Here is a 14,930-nt window from a genome sequence, read left to right on the forward strand (position 1 = left end):
TAATTTTGACTTTTAAATAGTATATGATTAGCTTTTTTCTGAAGAAGTATGTTCAAACGAATTTGTTTCTGGGTTTATTCTAAGGCTGATTTTTTTTCCTCTCTCTCTTTTCTGTGATCTCTAATTAACAACTTTTAACATTAGTTATCTTCTCTGCTTTTGCTTAACCTTTGGAGAGACTGTTAAAAAACTCTCAGCTTCATATTGGTTCATTAATTTTCATAGCCAAATTTCCTAAAATATATCAGCGATTAAATAAGAGTAAATTTCCCATGAATTAAAATAAGGCCCTTAAATTTTTAAATGTTGATGTATTTTTAAAATAATGCCATTTTCTTTAACAGATGGAATGTGGTGTGATAAATTTAGTATTAATTTCAAACATAAATCAATAAACATTGGGCCTCTAGCTGAAAGATAAATTCTATAGGTAGAAAAATCGATTGACCCCCACCACCCACAGGTGCTGTCCTGCTATGGAATCCCTTTGCTCAGTTTTCTCCTGTCCAATCAGGTGGAATGTTTGACAGGCACATGGTTTATACAGCTCAAAATAACTTGGGACCTGTGAGCTGACAAATGCTCTGGCTCCAGTGGTGACAGGTTGTCCAGCTTCTTACAGCCATCTTCACTGAAACTAAGGTTAACTCCTCACTCTCTATGGACGGCTACTTTCTATTTCCAAGGGCGTGAAGAATTGTCTTTTTTCTTCTGTGCATTCATCTAAAAGTTCTGCTTGGATAATTATCATCACAGTGGAGTGCCTGGGTTGGACATCCTCATCTGGGTCAACTAAAAAAAGAAAGGTAATGTTCAGATTTAAGTTCTCAAGTGTGTTTTGATAACAGGGCACTGACAATGGGAAAGGGGATATTTCAGAGACCTAATTACTGTTATTTAGAATAAAACCTAGGGTAACTTTCTAATTATGTATGATGGGGCACAAAATTATGTGAAAAATAAAGTTCCTTATATGTAAAGATTTTGGGATTTTGGAAGGGTTGATGAAATTCACAAGGATCAAAGCCTACTTGGGTACTAAGGAAAAATATCTCAACATAGGAAGTCATGACATACTGCATATATCATTGGAATTTTCCACATATTTATTTACTAAAATACTAGTATTTGTATAGAGAATATGTGTGCAATGCCTATTTCCTTCTTATAGGAAATCAAATCTAAAATAATATGACTCCATACTGAAAGACTTTTATTTTATATTTTTTTTATCATGTAAGAGGATATGCTTGCTATATTTAGTGTTGGGAGATCTGCTCCCTGGATTAATGTACACAACAGCTGCAGAAAGTCTTACTCAAAGGACATTGCTCTTTCTTTCTCCTTTCTCTCTCTCTATCTCTGTCTCTCTCTCTATCTCTCTCTCTCCAGCTGCATCAGAAAGACACTTGACAGTTAGTGGCAAATGTTTGGCCTGGTACATTGCACTATTAGCAGTAATTAAATGCACATCATAAATTATATTTTAAAAACTGTATAAGCAAAGAAAAAGAGAACACAGGTTAATCTGTATTTTCATTCCTAAAATACAGCTTACATTACATTATAGTAATGATGCTAAGAAATTTTGTTATTGTATCAACATATTTTTACTCATACTTGTTAAAGATGCTAGCATCAATCAGTTTGAAACAAACAAAACAGCTATCCTGTTTTCTTTCTCTAAAAATTACTATGATTCAATTACTTTCACAGTGGTAATGATTAAATGAATTCTACAAGCTCTAACTTAAAAAGTTGTCATACCTTTTTAGTCTCTCCTTAATAACTCTTAAGTTCACACAAAATTTAAAATCCTTCTCTGGCAACTTGAGAAAGTCTTTATTTATAGTTACAATTAATATATTTTTAAACAAAATTAAAATATGTGTCTGAAACATGATTTAACAACAAGCAAAATATTTAATATCAAAGCCATCCCAGGAAATCTGAAATACATGGACACTATACTTACTTTGTCAGAAGACAAAATTATAAACATTACAGAATCTTATCATAATGGACTATGAAACAAACAGCTGGACACTATCCAAATTCTGGAAGTTTGTCTCAATTCCCACTTATAGAATATGGCTAATGCTATTGGAACTCATAATGTGTTAAAACCCAGTATTTCATTTATCAATTGCAAATACAGAGTGTATTATATGTTTCTATTATAATATGTTTACAAAGGTGTATATTCACTGGAATAGACTCAGAACAGCAATTCATAAACAAAAGAAACTGAATGAGTTTTTATCCAGACAGGGTACTGGATTTCATAGAGATGGTTTTTCAAATTTACGTTTGAAAAAATGGGACAGCAGGTAAACCAGGTTTCATTGTGAAAGGTCTTTAATGAACTAAGGTTAGTATATGAAAAGGTGACCGTTTCTAAATTAAAATTTTTCAACAGTTAATTCCTATGTGTAATAGGAATAATAAACTCAGCTACTAACCTGAAAGTATAAGACAAATAATAGTTAATCCCAGAATAATTAGTTTCCTTCATTGACATTGAGATTTGACAAAGGCATTGCTGGTCTCAGGGTGTTATTGCCTGTAACAAGACAAAAAAGTGAAAATGTTTTTTGTTGTTTTTTCATTTATCTTCAGATAGAGTAGGAGGGAGAGAGAGAGAGAAACATCAATGTGAGAGAGACACACCAACTAGTTGCCTCCTTCATGACCCAACCAAAGCTAGGGACCAAACTGCAACCAAGGTATGTGCCCTTGACCAGAATTGAACCCGCAACTCTTTGGTCCACAGGCCAAAGCTCTAACCACTGAGCGAGTGAAAAAGTGAAAAGGCTTTAACTAATTCTCTCTCTTAAGAGTAAAGAAGAATCAAGCACCACAGAGGTATTTTCTTACATTTTTATGATGCTTCGTAGTTGACAAAGAGCTTTTATAACTACTACAGCATTGTACTTTTGCCTAAGAAAACAATCCAAGTAAAAACAGACTGATCTGTTTAGAAATTTAAGAACATTTTTTCAGTAAATACATTTTTGGTGGACACAAAAGTTAGTGTGACTATACCTGCAGGCACTAAAGAGTCCTTAGAGCTCATGTATAACCAGAGTCACCTTGACAAGCTACACATCCCTCCCCTTGGAATCACAATACACTCCACACTGAGAGGAGCACACAGAGCCTTCACACCAAGTTCTTGAACTAGAACTAGATCTTGAGATCTGGGGCTTATTTGGGACACTTGCTCCTCTCCCAATCTAGCAAATGTATATGTCCATTTAATTAGGAAAGTTATCTTTTTTCAAATCCTTAATCACCAAAACAACAGAAAAACAAATATTAAGAGACTGGGGGAGGACAAAACTGTTAATATTTTTATTATTTAAAATGAATCTTTGAGTTCAGATTGACATAGGTTTCTCATTTGAGATTTCATACATAATAGCTAAATTCATCATGAATAGTGAGATCTTGAGAGTGATAAAACTACACCAAACACTTTTTTGGTCCTACATTCCTGAAGTCTTCTTGCTTGCCTTACATTAGCCTTTCTGTGGGTCTTAGAATTTACTTTTACTTATTTTTTTTTTTTTGCTCTCTTTCAGATTAAAAGCTAATTTGGGGTTCTGGCTTCAAAGAACCACTTTACACTAGTGGTTCTCTACATGCTTATCTTCTTTTGTATGTGAAAACATACATAGTATGTTTCATGGTAGCCCACCTCCCCTTCTCTCACTCAAACTACATTTCTTTCCCACCTTCCTGCCTTTACCAATTTGATTAAAACAATATGAGAGAATGGCTTGCTCCTCTTTGGCCTATTATTTAAAAATCTTTCATATTAAAAAAATGTTTTCTTGATTTATTTTTAGAGAGAGAGAGAGATAGAAACATTGATGAGAGAGAACATCGATTAGCTGCCTCCTGCATGCCCCCCACTGGGGATCGGGCCCACAACCTGGGCATGTGCCCTGACTGGGAATCAAACTGGCAACCTCTTGATGCATGGGTTGACACTCAGCAACTGAGCCACACCAGCTGTGCAAAATCTTTCACATTTTAAATCCTTGCCCTTGAAGGTATGTCCTTAACTAAACAGATTCCCACTAGTTGTCCTGTGTATCACCTCTGCTGTCTCTTTATTTCAAATTCTCTCCTAATGGATACATTTCATTTGTCTATATTTGTTTTTTGTTGTTGTTGTTTATTTTTATCCTCACTGAGGACATTTCTCCACTTTTTGTTCAGATATAGTGGGAGGAGAGAGAGAGAGAGAGAGAGAGAGAGAGAGAGAGAGAGAGAAACATTGATGTGAAAGGGACACATCGAGTGGCTGCCTCCAGCACAACCCAACCAGGGCCAGGGACAAACTGCAACTGAGGTATGTGCCCTTAGTGGGAACTGAATCCCACTGGACTGCAGGCCGATGCTCTGGACTGCAGGCCGACGCTCCAACCGCTGAGCCAAACCGGCCAGGGCTACATTTGGTTTTATCTGCTATTTTTCCTCTTTCAAACTGAAAGAGGAATGAAAAGAGTGGGACTTATTTCCATATTGTTACTGACATATTTCATATATCTCAAGTTCTTACTCTGGTAATGCAATATCTACTAATTTGCTAATACCACGCACAGCAAAATTAGACTAGAAATAAAACTAAGATGGGGATGCTTACTGTCATAGTGAGAGAGTGGGTGCTGTAACAGTGAAGAAGGACTTATCTCCAAGTGCTTTCCATCTGCAGCCAAAGTTTAAAAAGGTGATCTGTACCCAATGATTTAGGACTAGTCTATATGTAATGGGATTTGGTTCTTGGCACAGTAAGAGTTTCTGTAGAAGAACTGATTTAGATACTTCTCTTGGGTGACATCTTGGGGTATAGAAGGCAAGACCAGCCTGATCAAGACTAGCATTAAAGAGAAGGAACAAAGTCTAATTGTGTCAATTACTCTTCCTCTAAAGAAGTGCCTGACTTAAGCTTTGATTGCCCAGGCATCCACTTCAACTAAAACTATCTAGAATAAATGCACTGCCAGTATCAAGATTAGAAGAAGGGCCAAGCTGTCTTGCCCCACTGCGGTGCCTTTGTTTTAGAAATCTTGGTTGATTTCCATAACTGACCATTTGGGCTACTTGTTTTTTCCCATTCTTTAAGTTATGGCTCTTATGTTTTAAATCCACCAATAAAGAGTGAACCCATGAAAACCCTTGACCCCAGACCTCACTGTTGCCCCCTGGCATACTGTGTGTGCTCCAGGGCCTATAAGTAATCAACTCTTTTTTTCTTCAAAGTTTCCTAATGGTTATTGCTGAAGGGCATCTTGTATCATAATAAGAACCATAAGGGCTGGTCCAGTTGGCAAATTGGTTTAGAAAGGGGAAGTGTGTATGGGGAAGCTTACTGGCCCAGATGGGTCCCCAGGCATTTCTAGCCATATATTGAGAGCCTGAGATAGCACAAAACAATAATGCTTTGCACTAGGACTTTGCCACATTACCACATTATGTTATTACAGGCAACACTATCACTAGGTGATAGAAATGTTTCAGCTCCACTATACAGTAATCTTATGGGACCACCAATGAATATGTTGTCCAACATTGATCCAAACATTGTTATGTGGCACATGACTGTATACCCAAGGGTATCAGCATCAAGTTTTGTTTGTATGAACCAGACTCTTACATTTTTAGCAAGTTTTTAGGGAAGATCTTCTTTTCTGGAAAAAATCTAGGGAAAAAATTAAGATATTTAGCAAAGTTAATAACATTCAACAAACTTTCTATGTAGGCAAATTAGTTTACATGATTTACTAAAGTCTGTCATGATTATTTATGACGTATTAATTGTTTCATTTTCAACTAGGACCATTTCACCAAACCATGATCTGTTTTCAAAGACAAATACTCATTCTTATTTTGAAGGTAACATAAAATCTAAGAAGTAGAAAGAAAGAAAGAAAGTTCAATGTCACTCTGAACACTCTAGATGAAATGTCTAAGAGAATTCTTAATTTCTTTTCCTGAAACCTCCTCCTGGCTCATTCAAGTAAATTATTCCACCACTCAGCTGGTCACTAAAGCCATAAATATTGGAGTCATCTTTGACTCTGCTTTTTCTCTCACGTCCCACATTCAATCCACCAGCAAATCACACGGGCTCTACTTTCAAAAAATATCTCAGATCTAACCTTTTCTCACCATTTCCCACTGATAACCACTCATTCATTGATCCAACTACCACCATCTTTTGTATAGCATATTGCAGTAGTCTCCTAACTCATCTGTTTTGTTTCCACATTTGCCTCCTTTAACTTGATTCTTTGCATTGTAGCCATGATTGAACTTTTTCAAAACCATGTCATCTGCTTCTCACACTTTAAAATGGTTTTCATTCACATGTTTAATAAAATTTAAAGTCCTTCCCATGGTCTGTAAGGCCTTACATGATCTAGGCTTGTACCTTTGTGACTTCTTTTCCTGCTACTCTTCTTTTTCACTCATCTCCTGGAACACTAGGCTTGACTCAAACACAGCAAACATTTACATATCCTGGCTTTGACAAGTTTATCTTCCTCAGTCAAGAACATTCTTCCCCCCAGCCAGTCACATGGCTAACTTCTTCACTGCATCAGAAGCTTTGCCTGACCTTCCTAGCTAAAACAGCATACCATCCTTCCTCCCCCATCATCCTTGATTCCTTTGCCTTGCTTAATTTTTCTTCTTAACAGTCATGTCTTTCCCACAAGATTTTCAACTCTACAAAGGCAGGGACTTTATCTTTTGTTCACTGCTGACTCTACAGTGCCCAGATGGCACATAGTAGATGCTCAATAAATATTTATTGGGTGAAAATTAGAGTATATATAACAGCACTTGGGCTTTTTAAAATTATAAATTATAACAGATTTTAAATTAATGTGTGAGCCCTGGCTGGACCAATGAGTCGCAGGTTTGATTCTGGTCAAGGGCATGTACCTCGGTTGTGATTTGTCCCTGGCCCTGGTTGGGGTCGTGCGGGAGGCAGCCACTCGATGTCCCTTTCACATGGATGTTTTTCTTTCTCTCTCTCTTTCTCTCTCTCTCTCTCTCTCTCTCTCTCTCTCTCTCTCCCTCCCTCCCTCCCTCCCTCCTCCCCTCCCTCCTTCCCTCCCTCCATCCCACTCTATCTGAACAAAAATGGAAAAATGTCCTCGGGTGAGGATAAAAAAAAAATTAATGCATGAAAGAGAAAGTGATACACTTTTGTTATTACCTATTTTAGGCAATATTTATTGTTTAAGACTTTACATATAAAAACCCTCTAAGTTGGAATTGTTGTTATCCTATTTGATAGATGAGAATAATTGAGATTAGGCTGCATTAAATGACTTGCTCAAGATTGCAAAGTTCAGTGTTGGAGCTGAGATACAAACCCAGGTTTCTGATTATAATCAGATGTTCTTTGATACTTCTGGCATAAAAATAAAGCATAATTTCCACTATTTATTTTATTCACTATAAATCAATTTGCGTTTGAAAGTCACCTTGATGTTGTTTACATATTTATATATAGAATGTACTTACATTTTTTCCTTTGTGTATGTAAGTTTTCTTTGTAAATATGATTTCTGTTTATCCATCTTATTTTTTCCTGCAATTAAGAAAAAAGATAAACAGCAATTGATTTAGTTTATTCTAATGAACAAAAGAATTCAACAGCTATCTATTGATCTTCCACGTGCTCTGTGCGTACAGAGATAATAATATACAAAACAAAGTGAGGTAGACAGAAAAGTAAACAGGCAAATTTAATATATTGTAACACATGCTGTGTTTGGGAGTAAGAACTGTGAGATTTAGGAGCACATTGGAGAGTTACCCAACCCAGAGAAAAGAAGAAATTTTGGGGGGATGTCTCAGCTAAGAACTGAAGACCATGTAGGACAAGGCCCAGTAAGGTAGTAAAGGGAGGTGGGAAGAGGGAACAGCTCAAGCAAAGACAATGCATACAAAGATCTGAAGGCAGCCTGGTTTGTTAATGTGACTACATGTATGTCAATGGTATATACATAATGCTACATTAAACTACAAATTGAAAGTTCAGTTTCTCTTTAAAGTTTGTCCTTGGATCAAGTCACTTCACTAATTCTACTTCCATTTCTTATCTTGGTAGCTGTTAAATAATGATAATAATAGTAACTATCATTTATTGAACATTTACCAAATGCCCAACACATTTAATTATTACTTTAACCTCTGAGATGGCTACTGTTATTATACCTTTGTTATAGATGAGTAAACTGAAGCTTACAGAAGTTAAGTAACTTTTTTGAGTTTATACAGCTAAGAAATATCAGAACTTGGATTTGAACCAGATCTATATAACTCTAAGTGATAGGTAATAAATACTATATTTAAATATTAAAGAGACCCTTTATTTTTAATACCTGAAAGTTTTATTATCATAATAATTTCTCATGACCATAAGTATCAGAACAGACACACATTTACACATTAATTATTTTCCTTAAAGAAGAAAAACATAGTTTCAGAGAGCTGTGATTACTTATATATTTTCTTTTCTTTTTCCACCATAAATATAAGCTTTTTAAAAGTTCTTCAACATGAACATCACCTTTACCTAAGTATTGATTTTTACTAATATCCTTTGAGTGCCCATTATAGTGGCTGGTTCTGTTTTAAGGGCTTTGTATTCATGATGTTATTAATTTTCCCTCCCCTGGGAAATAGATATTATCTATGTTTTACAGATGAGAATTCCACAGTTTAGAAAAGTTAAGTTATTTTCTCAAAGTCATACAACTGCAGAGAGATGAAGCCAGAGTTTGAAAACAGATCTGATTCCAAGGCCAATGCTCATTCCATGTTGCTCAAGATAAAAGCCACCTTAAGCCCGGTCAGTGTGGCTCAGTGGTTGAGCATCAACCCATGCACCAGGAGGTCACTGGTTTAATCTCTCCCTCTCTCTTCTTCACTCTCTAAATCAATAAAGAAAAAAAATTTTAAAGCCGCCTTAAAATAGTTAGAAACAAAGTTACATTAAAACACAATATGCAGTAATGTCCAACAAATAGAAGGCCATTCTGATTTATAAAGCACTTAATTTTCTTCCATTTAAATATATACAGAAACTCAAACTAGGCTAATGATATAGTTGATTAACAAATGAGAAGAATTTTCAATAAGTACATTAATTACATTTTCAAATAGCATTTTGTATTTGATTTCATATATCTTTAACTGTTCTTCTAAATAGTTAATGTAGCCCTGGCCAGTTTGGCTCGGCAGTTAGAGCATCAGTCCACGGTCCAGAGACACCCGGGTTCGGTTCCCACTAGGGGCACATACCTTGGTTGTAGTTTGTCCCTGGCCCTGGTTGGGGTTGTGTGGGTGGCAACTGGTCGATGTGTCTCTCTCACATCGATGTTTCTCTCTCTCTTCCTCCCTCTTTTTCTCCTGCTCTATCTGAAGATAAATGTAAAAATGTCCTCAGGTGAGGATTAAAAAAATTTTTTTAAATAAATAAATAAATAGTCAATGTACAAGTAAGACAAGTTTTCAATTGGGATGTCAATTACACTTTCATGTAGTATTTTGTATATTATTCACAGTTATACAAAATTTAAAATAACCATATAGCTCTATTTGACGAGTATATCATAATTTAATTAACTAATTTCTTATTGGACATAGTTCAATTTTTAAATATTACCATCTATACTATGATGAATATTTTTGTAGATAAATCTTTGTACCCATTCAATACCTTTGCATTTTCAAGTAATCTTTTTTTTAAGACACAAGTGGATCCAGTAGTGGCAGTCTCAGGCTGCGGCAAGCATGTGGAAAAAATATTTTGCTATAGGTCCATTTAGCCATCTCTAATTTCCCTCTCAAGGTCACTCCCCACTTTGCCAATTTAGAAGTTAGTTTTGGATATTACTCTAAAAGTCTGAGAATTAAGGCAGTTCCTAGGAAGCCTTATTTGTGCTATAAGTAAGGCTTTCATATAAAGGATGAACTGAAATACGTTTTGTCATAGTACCTTAAAGCCAGAAAAGATTTAGGAGATTACTTTCCTCTCCATCTTCCCAGTACAAGGCCCAGCACCTAGTAGCCAAGAATGGTAAATAGTTTTCATCTCCATTACCATCTCTGATTGATTGGTGGTGGCAGATGGAGTGGAGTGTTAAGAAAGTCAAGGTCAGTGGGAAGAGTACTTTAATCAGTTAGCTGCAACTCTTAAGGAGGAGAGAAAGGAATAACAGCCTATGGGTCACAAGTTTGCCATCCCTGTAGTAAGTGTGTGAATGAATGAATAGATATAATATTAATACTATAAAATTGGTTTGCATTACCAAAATCTCTAGTCCAGTGGACTTAGAACTAGTTATTATACCATTTTCTTAAGCTTTAAAAGTTATTTATTTTTAAAATTGGTAATGTAGCCCTGGCTGGTTTTGCTCAGTGGTTAGAGCGTTGGCCTGCAGTCCCAAGAGACCCGGGTTCGGTTCCCGCTAAGGGCATGTACCTCGGTTGCAGTTTGTCCCCGGCTCTAGTTGGTTGTGCGGGTGGCAGCCACTCGATGTGTCCCTTTCATGTCAATGTTTCTCTCTCTCTCTCTTCCTCTCTCTCCCTCCCACTCTATCTGAACAAAAAAATGGAAAAATGTCCTTGAGTGAGGATAAAAAATAAAATAAAATAAAATAGGTAATGTATTCATATAATTAAAATTCAAAAGTCAGGAAAGGGTATACAGTTAAGAGTGTCCTGACTTGCCCCCCCCACACACACACTTTTCTGTCTCCCATATCCCCTCTTTACCAATGTTAATTTAAGAGATATTTTAAAACCTAGGATCTAACTCATATCTTTATAGAAATTAAATTGGCTATACCTTATTTGAAAAGGCTAAATCATTATAGTTTTCAAGAGCAGATTGAATCTATAAACAGCAGTGAACTTAAACAATTGTCTCTAGCTTAAAAATTTTATTTATTTTCATGAATTAGATCAAGTTTATAATTTTACTAACCAGTTGAGATTATGTTGTCAATATCTTTTTATTTCTATTTATTATATTCAAGGTAAAAGGGAGAGGATGGAGAACAAAACTCTGTGTATAAAAGTAGTTTATAACTAAAAGCCCTTTACAGATATCATCAAAATTATATTTAGAAATTATATTTAATGTCACTATAGGTATAGCATAGTTTTCACAATTGAACTTATATTTAAAGAATTTAATGAAGTGGTAATGCCTATGTTTTTATTTTCAATTTCAATAAAATTTTATTCAGTTCCTCTTCATTTTACAATTTGAGAATAATCTTTAAGTCTTTATAGTAAATTTTGTAAAAGTATCAAAATTAGGCAATTTTTTTATTTCAAGCTTTAAGTTCTTAAAATTTATCATGCTATAGTAAACATAGATTTGTTATTCTCTGGAAATGATGCAAACTTATCATCATTATTATTATTTTCTCATAGCATGCAAGACGACAGCATAGAAGCTTCTACTTCCATTTCTCAGCTTCTAAGAGAGAGCTATTTAGCAGAAACTAGACATCGGGGAAACAATGAGAGGAGTCGAGCAGAGCCTTCCTCCAACCCTTTCCATTTTGGCAGTCCTTCTGGGGCTGCTGAAGGAGGAGGAGGCCAAGATGACCTTCCAGACCTTTCAGCCTTTCTGAGCCAAGAAGAATTAGATGAAAGTGTCAATCTGGCAAGATTGGCCATCAATCATGACCCTTTGGAGAAAGCAGATGAAACTCAAACAAGAAAACATCTTTCTTCTGATCAGATGAAACACCCATCTAAATCAAGTTTTGACCCTAACTTCCGCCAGGATAACTCTAGAAGTCCTACTAGTTCTAAAGACAGTCCTCAGGAGGCGACCAGGCCACAGTATAGTTCTGAGACCCAGTCCAAAAAAGTATTCTTAAATAAGGCTGCTGATTTCATTGAAGAGCTGTCCTCCCTTTTCAAAGCCCACAGCTCCAAAAGGATTAGACCTCGTGCCTGCAAAAACCACAAGAGCAAATTGGAATCTCAAAGCAAAGTTATGCAGGAAAATAGCTCCAGTTTCTCAGTTCTATCAGAAAGAAGAGAAAGATCTTCTGTTCCCATCCCCATCCCTGCAGATACTAGAGATAATGAAGTGAACCATGCCCTTGAAGAGCAGGAAGCCAAGCGGCGTGAGGCTGAGCAGGCTGCCAGTGAGGCAGCTGGTGGAGACACCACCCCAGGGTCTTCACCCTCATCCTTGTACTATGAAGAGCCTCTGGGGCAACCTCCCCGATTCACTCAAAAGTTATGGAGCAGAGAAGTTCCAGAAGGAACCAGAGTACAGTTGGATTGCATAGTGGTAGGAATTCCACCACCTCAAGTAAGGTAAAAATGCCCCATTGGTAATGCTTAGTAATTGCTTTCCATCTGCCATGATTCTCCCAAGTTTATCTTTTAAGTAACTGGTTTCAAAATGTATATACTACCTTTGAGAAAAACAGAGTTTAAAGCAGCACTGTCCAATAGAAATATAATGTTAGCCATATATGCAATTTAAATTTTTCTAGTAGCCACATTTTTTAAAAGTAAAAAGAACTGAGCAAAATTAACTTTTTAAATATATGCTATTTAACCAATGTATGAAAACATCATTTCAACATGTAATTAATGTAAACACTATTAATATGATAGTTTACATTTTTTGTATCATACTAGGGCATCGAAATCTAGTGTGAATTCTGTAATTATAGCACATCTCAATTTGGCAACTCATTTTTTCTAAGAAATGATCTGCATTTAGATTTTATAAAATTTATAGTTAAAAAAGTAGATTAACATATGCAAGCTATTCCAAACTACTTAAAATTTTTGTAATAACTGAAGTGAAGATCAGGGGTTTTTTTAAATTCATTTTTTTAAATCCTCACCAGAGGATATTTTTTCTATTTATCTTCAGATAGAGTGGGAGGGAGGGAGGAAGGGAGAGAGAGAGAGAGAGAGAGAAACATCTACGTGAGAGGGACACATGGACAGGCTGCCTTCCACACCACCCTGACCAGGCCCGGGATGAACCGCAACCGAGGTATGTGCTCTTGGCCGGAATCAAACCCACAGCTCATTGGTCCATGGGCCAACGCTCTAACTGCTAAGCCAAACTGGCCAGGGCTTGAATATCAGTTCTTTAATGAAAAGTAAATATAATTTAAAGTTCAGTGCCTCAGTTGTACCAGTGACATTTCAAGTGCCCAATACCAACTGTGGCTAATGACTCTGGTATCAGACAGTGCAGGTCTACAGGCTAAAGCTTTAAAAAAGAAAGTATTTATGATCTATTCTGACTGAATACCAGTGATATTTCTCCATTTTAAAGAAAGCCAAATACTAGAATAAAACCTGATAGAATCAAAATAAAAGATGTTGCTAAGATCAATTTAGAGATTTGTTTTAAAGGTACTGTATTTATTGTAAACTTTTTGGTATTAGCCTAACCAATATTATTCTTTCTAATGTCCAAGTCTTTCCCTAGTATGACAGATTAGTAAAGAGAATACTGATCTTTTATGTGCCTACCAGTCAACTTTTCTGTGAAGCAAATGAAGCCTAAGCTTCAGGGCTCCTAACTTGCATAAGCTATACCTAATTTGGGGTTCTCATTTTATTTTATTGTTTTATGTATACCTTTCATGTTTATGAGCTTCAGGCCCTACAAAATGTGGATCCGGCTATAGCCCCAGGGTGGCATTTGCTACCTGTAATACTATAATGTAAAAATATGTGAATGATGTGCTTGAAGTGTATTCCTTTTGTAGAGAATTACTGGTATTTAGAGTCCAGTAAGGGTTACTTTGCCTCCCTAATATCTAATTACCACTAGAACATGACCTCATTACTATTTAACACTTATTCTAGGTATGTAAGCAGGTCTTCACCTTTTCTTACAGAATATTCATATGATAGGACAGCAATAGTATTAATTATTAATAATAATATTTTTATTTATATATGTCTGTTGATTCAAGGGGTTCTAGTCTAAAGACATATTCATATATTGAAGTTTGCCATTCAAAGGCAATATAAGGTAATATTAAATATTATTTCTACAATGGCATATATTAACTATCCAGTTATCTAAATGACCTCCTTGGGAGCAAGGGTTCTGTTGTTTTACCTTTGTATCTTGAGCACCAAGCATAGCTTCTGGCCTATTGTATTTACTACAATAAACTAGTTGAGTAAACTAATGCACAAAGAAAGGGGAAAACAAGAAACTCAACTTAGGTTTAAATCAGGAGTAAGACAATTGGCTTAAGATGTGGCAAAATGTTGAAACTAAATAACACAGGGAAGAGTCTACCCTTTTCTCTGAGCATGCCTGTTCATACTCCCTGAGACTCTAGTGAGATGTCATCACAGAACCATAATGGATACCATCTGGTTAATCTAAGTAAGCTGATGGGTACTCAAGTTTTGGTACACACACAACTTACTTAGTCTTATCCAACCCACTGATTTCTGGACATAGACTGAACCAAAAAAAAAAAAAAAATAGACCAGATCATTCAGGATTTATTCTCCCCATTTCTTGACCATGGCACTCTCAAATACAAACAAACAAACAAACAAAAGAATTCAGTGCTCCTTTGAGAAAAATCAGCTAGGAAGAACTATAAGATCCTATTCCCACCAAAACAAAGTAATCTGGTGGTCACTCAAAAACTACTTAGCCCTGACCAGGTGAGTTAGTGGTTTGGAGCATCATCTCATACACCAAAAAGGTTGCAGGTTCCATTCCCAGTCAGGGCACATACCCAGGTTGTGGGTTCGATCCCTGGTCCAAGGCAATCAATTGATGTTTCTCTCTCTCTCTTTTTCTCTCTCTCTTTCTCGCTCTCTCTGTCCTTCTCTCTCCCTTTCTCTATCTAAAAATCAATAAAAAAACA

The 14,930-nt window shown here is 36.0% G+C and overlaps 1 protein-coding gene across 1 annotated transcript in view; it reads left to right on the forward strand.

The window, feature by feature from the left end:
• The first annotated feature begins 319 nt into the window (after positions 1–319).
• The window catches only part of MYPN (myopalladin), a 94,987-nt gene continuing 80,376 nt past the window's right edge, over positions 320–14,930 (forward strand). Inside the window, exons 1-2 of the mRNA XM_036265035.1 lie at positions 320–806; positions 11,473–12,375. Coding sequence (XP_036120928.1) covers positions 11,474–12,375 — 902 coding nt within the window. The 5' untranslated portion in view covers positions 320–806; position 11,473. The remainder of the gene's footprint in view (positions 807–11,472; positions 12,376–14,930) is intronic.

This window comes from Molossus molossus, unplaced genomic scaffold (assembly GCF_014108415.1).
Source record: "Molossus molossus isolate mMolMol1 unplaced genomic scaffold, mMolMol1.p scaffold_m16_p_17, whole genome shotgun sequence".
Lineage (NCBI taxonomy): Eukaryota > Metazoa > Chordata > Mammalia > Chiroptera > Molossidae > Molossus > Molossus molossus.